This window comes from Spodoptera frugiperda, chromosome 25 (genome assembly GCF_023101765.2).
Source record: "Spodoptera frugiperda isolate SF20-4 chromosome 25, AGI-APGP_CSIRO_Sfru_2.0, whole genome shotgun sequence".
Classification (NCBI taxonomy): Eukaryota; Metazoa; Arthropoda; class Insecta; order Lepidoptera; family Noctuidae; genus Spodoptera; species Spodoptera frugiperda.
The window spans coordinates 10105234-10111337 of record NC_064236.1 but is presented as its reverse complement, the minus strand read 5'-3'; the positions used below and the strand labels follow the sequence as shown (position 1 = coordinate 10111337).

General features: G+C 34.7%; 1 protein-coding gene across 1 annotated transcript; it reads right to left on the bottom strand.

Annotated features, from left to right (window-relative positions):
* Positions 1-397: 397 nt before the first annotated feature.
* Positions 398-4507, bottom strand: LOC118265070 (uncharacterized). The gene is made up of 3 exons (XM_035577787.2): positions 4386-4507; positions 1806-1866; positions 398-1726 (listed from the first exon to the last, which is right to left on the bottom strand). The coding sequence occupies exons 1-3, from the start codon at positions 4503-4505 to the stop codon at positions 1086-1088; spliced, it is 822 nt and encodes a 273-aa protein (XP_035433680.2). The 5' UTR covers positions 4506-4507; the 3' UTR covers positions 398-1085.
* Between the last annotated feature and the right edge of the window lie 1597 nt (positions 4508-6104).

Here is a 6104-nt window from a genome sequence, read left to right as displayed (position 1 = left end):
TCTGCAGAAGGTCCATTCTTAATGTTCGAAATTAAATAGGTTTTAATTTTATATACCACTAACTGGCTCATGCTCAGCTCATGGCGGTCGATCAAATGGTATGATACAGTTTTTTCAGAAACTTTGAATAGACTCGCCCCTGTTACATGGGACTGATGACATATCTACCATACCGGGTGATATCCAGGTATTTCATTCGATACCTTGTACCTAATTTGGTAATCAATCGAATATCTACCAATGCTCAAAAATCTTGTCTGTTAATTTCCTGACTTATATACATGACCTATGTGTGTACGTCACATACATTATTTTTTGAGCATAATGACTACTTACGTCTGATTATTTAGTCTAAAGTTAGTTTAAGAACAAAATGTAAATAAAACAAGCGCCGATATATCGTAAATACAACATTTAATTGGTAACAAAGATATCAGACAAAACATTTTTTTCTGCCCTTACTTGCATTAATACATTATATTATAACTTAATAATATATACAATTCACAATTTTAGCCGTTGGAATAGAAATGTAACCCAAGTCATTAAGATTAATACAATAGAACAAAAAATTCCGTGACATAACGTCGCTCTTATTCAATGAAAAGTTCTCACTGGATATCTACCAGAACTCAACAAGAACTAATGACATAAGGCACAATGAAAAATAATTATTTTGTCATAATACATAAGACGTTCAACTTTTCCATTCCGACGCGTAAAAGTGTAAAAAAGAAGACAATACATAATCGGCATTTATAACAAGAGGCAGAACACGCGACTTGAGCCATCGGCGCACGCATGTGTACATAGACGATTAATGATTTTAAGTATATGTTCATAGATCGATACACGAACTGTAAACAAGTACCTGAGTAAACGATAGCTTTGTAGTGACGGTAGGAAATGGTTCTTCCGACACAATTATCATTTTTTAATTTAAATAACATTACAATAAATACTGTGGTCGGTTCATTAAACACGTACTTGTGTAAAATGTTTAGCCAAAGGTTAGCATTAAATTAATATCACTACTTATTGATCAAGATGTATAAAAGTACTTAAATTATATTTATCTATGACACCTACCTCCCTATAGTACGGGCGGGTATGAAATAGTCTATGAGTTTATCCCAAAAAGTAGGCGGACGTCTCGTTGTAGTGAACATCGCAGGGATCGACGTCATGCAGATCTTAACCGGCTTCCGTTGGGGGTTCACGAAAGGGTATGGATGCTTCACCAGAGGAGAGACGGTGGTTCCGACTAAACTAATGGTCGGTTTCATAAAAGTAATAGGTTGACTCTTCACCACCTGACGCTGACTCGCTCCACCCAGTAATATGATTGGAATCGAACTTCCTTTCGTCGAACTCGTTGTTGGTCTGGTCGAACTTATCGGTGGTCTTGTGCTACTTATAATTGGTTTGAACGAAGACGGTCTATTCGTGGAAGTTGGCGCAGTTTCAATAATCTCATGGAAGATGGAGTCGTCATACTCCTTTGGCTCATCGACGAATGGCGATATGAACACTACTTGACGGAGGCTGTTTATATCTTGGACTAATTTTGCGTGTTCTTTGAGCAAATGCGTGCCTCTTGGTATTATGTTGGTGAAAATATCATCCATGCGTCTCGACATGGGCTCCGTGGTGAGGGAGAACTCAGCAGGTATTGTGGAACGCTTCTGGATGTTTTTCCTAGGCGTTGGGTTCTGGGCATGCCAACCTACGTAACATACATAAGAACATTATAAACAAAACGATACCGAAACATTAATAAACATTCGTTACCAAAACTACTTTACCTTCTTTGAGCATTCTACCAATCCTGTTTTGATTTGCGATTGCATATTCGATGCAGTTCACCTGAAAAGAAAGGATTCCTTTATTGTAACATCCATTGTTGTTCTTGTTGTCACTGCATATTGCATAATAACAAAGTTTATACACAGGAACTTAGGTATGTAGATACAATTTTGCATAGAAAAAATTATGTCACGACACTGCATTAGCGGCCTTTTCAAACACTCAAAGTTCATTAACTCGCAATAGGCGTCAAAAAACAATACATCAAATATACATTTCGCATGCGTATTATTATTTATGCCACAAGAAAAAAAAGTGATTATAATAGCAGACTACATTTAGATACATACCTAGGTATATTGGGTGTTTTTATAAATATTAGGAAATGATTAACAAAACTTAATACGATATGATTTAACTTATTTCTAATTATAATATAATTTACTAGAAACATCTACATATCAAACGTTGGTTTGATTAGATACTAAAACTTTTAACTAATAATCACGTATATTAATGGACAAAAGTTCTAGGTACCGGTAAACTATGGCAACTTTACCGGGCCCTTGGCAACTTTACCATACTATAGGTATTCGGTATAAACTCATTTATCTAAAAATCTACCCACTAGAATTCTGTTTTGTAATAGAAGTATTTTTAAGACATTAAAAGGAAATATTTACTATATTTTGCGTAGACGTAAGACTGCTATTATGCCAGTAATAGCCGTCACAATGTATGCGTGAAAATGAGCTAAAAGTTAGTTGTTCCTAAATTGTGCTTACAGAGCCTTAACTATTTGTCACAGGTGAGTGAAATTTTGATCTTGTATGTATATTATAGTTGGGATTACTGTTGTAATGTCAGCAATTGCTTTTTCTTTAATTTATTGATAAATAATCGCTTCGGTAATGTTGACACAGGTTAGGTAAAGTTGCCACGGCCTGCTTTGTGGCAACTTTACCTACAGTTAGGGTTGGCAATAAATGTTTTTTTCTTGTTTGTGTGTATGTAACCATTTTCGAATACCTAAATTTCACAGCATAATAGTGAATATCCTGGATGATAAGATATAATGTATTTAATAATACCTTTTGTTTTACAGCCAAAATGGCTCCCATGAAACAAAACCGCAGAAAACTCGGAGCTAGACACTATAAAAATTATACGAAAGTGATGTTAAAATTAGCTATGGAGATAGTGAAGTCATAAAATTAAAAAGTCAAGGATTAAACATTATTTTGTAGCCTTTTTTACAATTTTAAACATAAATACTTAAAATTTTAGAACTTAATTTAGTTTAAAAGGGAATAATATTTATGTTAGAAAATTGTGCGTTTTTTTACTTTAGGTTTAAGGATTATTAATTTTTTTTTTTAAATATAGATGTCATAAAAATGTTCCTCCTTTTTTGACAACCCCGAGCGTAACAAATTATTTGTATGTAAATTACGATGAAACCCGTGGCAACTTTCCCTAATGTCTGTGTAGCCGTTATCTTTATAGATATCCTCATACTGTTTGCATTATAATACGAAGAGGTCCTAGATGAAGCCCTCTGTACTTCAACAACTCTTCAATATGCAATACACGATGAATACGGCGCGTAGGTAAAGTTGCCAAAAATTTGGTATCTTTACCCATGTTGTTTTTTCTTTACTACGGCTAAAATAAGTGTTTGTATATAATGACGATTACGGTAAAGCGAGCCAGATAGACTACAATTCTAAATATATAGTTTTGGTTTCTATGCGTCTTATGGTTAAAAATATATTTCGTGTTTTGTTCTAAAATATGGTAAAGTTGCCATGTTTTACGGTACTAGTTTCGAGTCATAGAGGAACTCCTCATCATGAGCAGCGTGTGCAGACGTAGTAGAGTAGGTACCTAAGGCAAGCGCAGTAGAGCTCTTCTCCATTAAAATAAGTAAATAAACCGTGATCTTTATTTATTTTGTATATCTCATGATAGTTATTGTAAAAATAGGTATGCTGAAACTTTTGTCAATTTTCTCCACAATTATTAATACCTACATGGTTACATTTTACTTTATTTCCAATTAGGTGCAATGATATTTCGATAATAGCGATTAATGCATCGCCAAGTATGAAATGTGATCGTAAATTTTACCTGTCGACAATAATTAGTATTGTAACATACCAGCTTGTCAATTACGCGGTACACTGATTCCTGAATATGGATCATTGTGTGTTCATTAACAGGTCTAATACATACTCTCCATTTTTTTTAGCTTCATTAGTATGTAATAGTTAATATTTTATCGTTCACTTCTCGTTATATGATTATATCTACTAGTATAAATTTAAAATTGATACCCAAAAGACACGCGACTATATAAAACGATTACCTATAGACTAAAAATGATTTGAAAATGGAATATAGAAATAAAAAAATATCCAACTTTTGAGAACTAATCACCCTTTAAATGTTACTAGACAAGAAAAATCATTAAAAATAATTAACACAATTTTAATAATTCTAATTGCACACTTTAGATCAAAGGGAAGCTGAATAAAACATTAAAAAAATCGAATTTAAGTAAAATAGGTGTAACTTACATCTGTTGAGGTCTCGTAGTACTGGGGCATCAGGTGCATGCCCTCGGCGAGGAGCAAGACCTGGCACCACATGACCAGCCACTGCATGATCCTACCACTAACTGGTGCACTCGAGTTCATACACGGCCCCACCAACACACTCGTTCGTACTTTCCTCTCACTATTCACCACCAACAAATGACTGACTTTGTTTATTACGTTGCTAGTAGGTAAATCTCACCACATTGTAATTTACTACAATATTATTTATTTACAATATATAGAATAGAATAACTACCTTCCTGAGTCCGTATCTAGTGGTTGAAGGACTTGAAAGTGCTACTGTTAGAACAAGTTTCTTAAATTCGGTGCCCCAAGCGTAACAATCTCAGTTACATAAAGTATTTAGTGTAAAGCGTAGCATGAGAGTAAATTTCCTATTTTCGGGATAGTTGGGCCCACTAATACTACTATCAGATTTGTTATAATCTTACCTAGTCCTTGTTTAAGATGAGAATACTTCCTCCTTTCTTCAGCCTTGTACACCTGTATTCCCTTTAACTGGTTTATCTCGACTCAAGACTTTTTTCCATTCTACACTATGTGCTGACAGTTATAACCGAGTCGGGAATCGGTCCCATCAGCTCCCGTTTGTCAGACATACTTACAGTCACAAGACTAAACGAGAACAAGGCAGTACCTACCTAATATTTTTTGTTCTCAAGAGAAACTCGTCACGTTTAAAAATGTTAGGTGCCTAAATTATATGGTTATAAATTACACTATGCTTTGCGGGAATCGAAACCGTGACGCCTTACGCTGCATCGGGGTATCAACCACTGGGCTTACCGTGCAGTTCATAATATCAATTTAAATACAAATGAATCATAAAATAAAAACTATTTAGGTATTTTATTATATTAAGAGTGGACCTTCTGCATACGACTCATCGAGTGCACAAGTCTAGAGTCTAGAATGTTGTGATTGCACTGCGCAGGTCACGATCAATATTTTGATGAGAGGTACAACTGTATGCAGGTAATACAAAATGTAGGTACAATATTCGAAAATCTGAAATTGGAATAATGTGAGTAAATTCGATTAGAGAGTCGATGCAATTCCTTAAATTGACCCCCTCTACTCCCTAATCGAGCAAAATATCTTACCGAGTAGGTATGACAATAGGCTCAATCCTAATCCTAAAGCCCTCTCTTAATCCTAATCACATACATTCATCTACAACTTCCATGAGTGTAAGCAGGTGAATTTGTAGGATATTATATTCGTTAAGTAGGTACCATAAATGTTAAAACAAAGGAATATTCAATCCTGTGATTCTACCTCCTAACAGCGCCATCTAGGGAGCTCCAATCAAAATGTATAAATATAGATATAAGTACCTACCACAGTCCTTTGTACAAACTTACACATAGTATACCTAGTAACTCCCCTCACCCCTCACTTCAATGTCCACTATAAGTCGAGCCCTCGCTCGGTGCGTCATCTGTTGAGCCTTAAAACATCTAAACGGACCCGGTTTATTTAAATTGTCTGCCAGCGTCAGCGCGCGTTGAAATAATAATAATTGGTAGAATAATTATTATAGCTGCTATAACTAAAAGTGCTCAAATTCCTTTTAGATCTTGATTACTATATTAAGCTATAGCTAGAGGGAATTAAAGTGGTTTATATGCTATTACAAGCTATTTTGGTAACTTATTTCTGATATCCAATATTTGA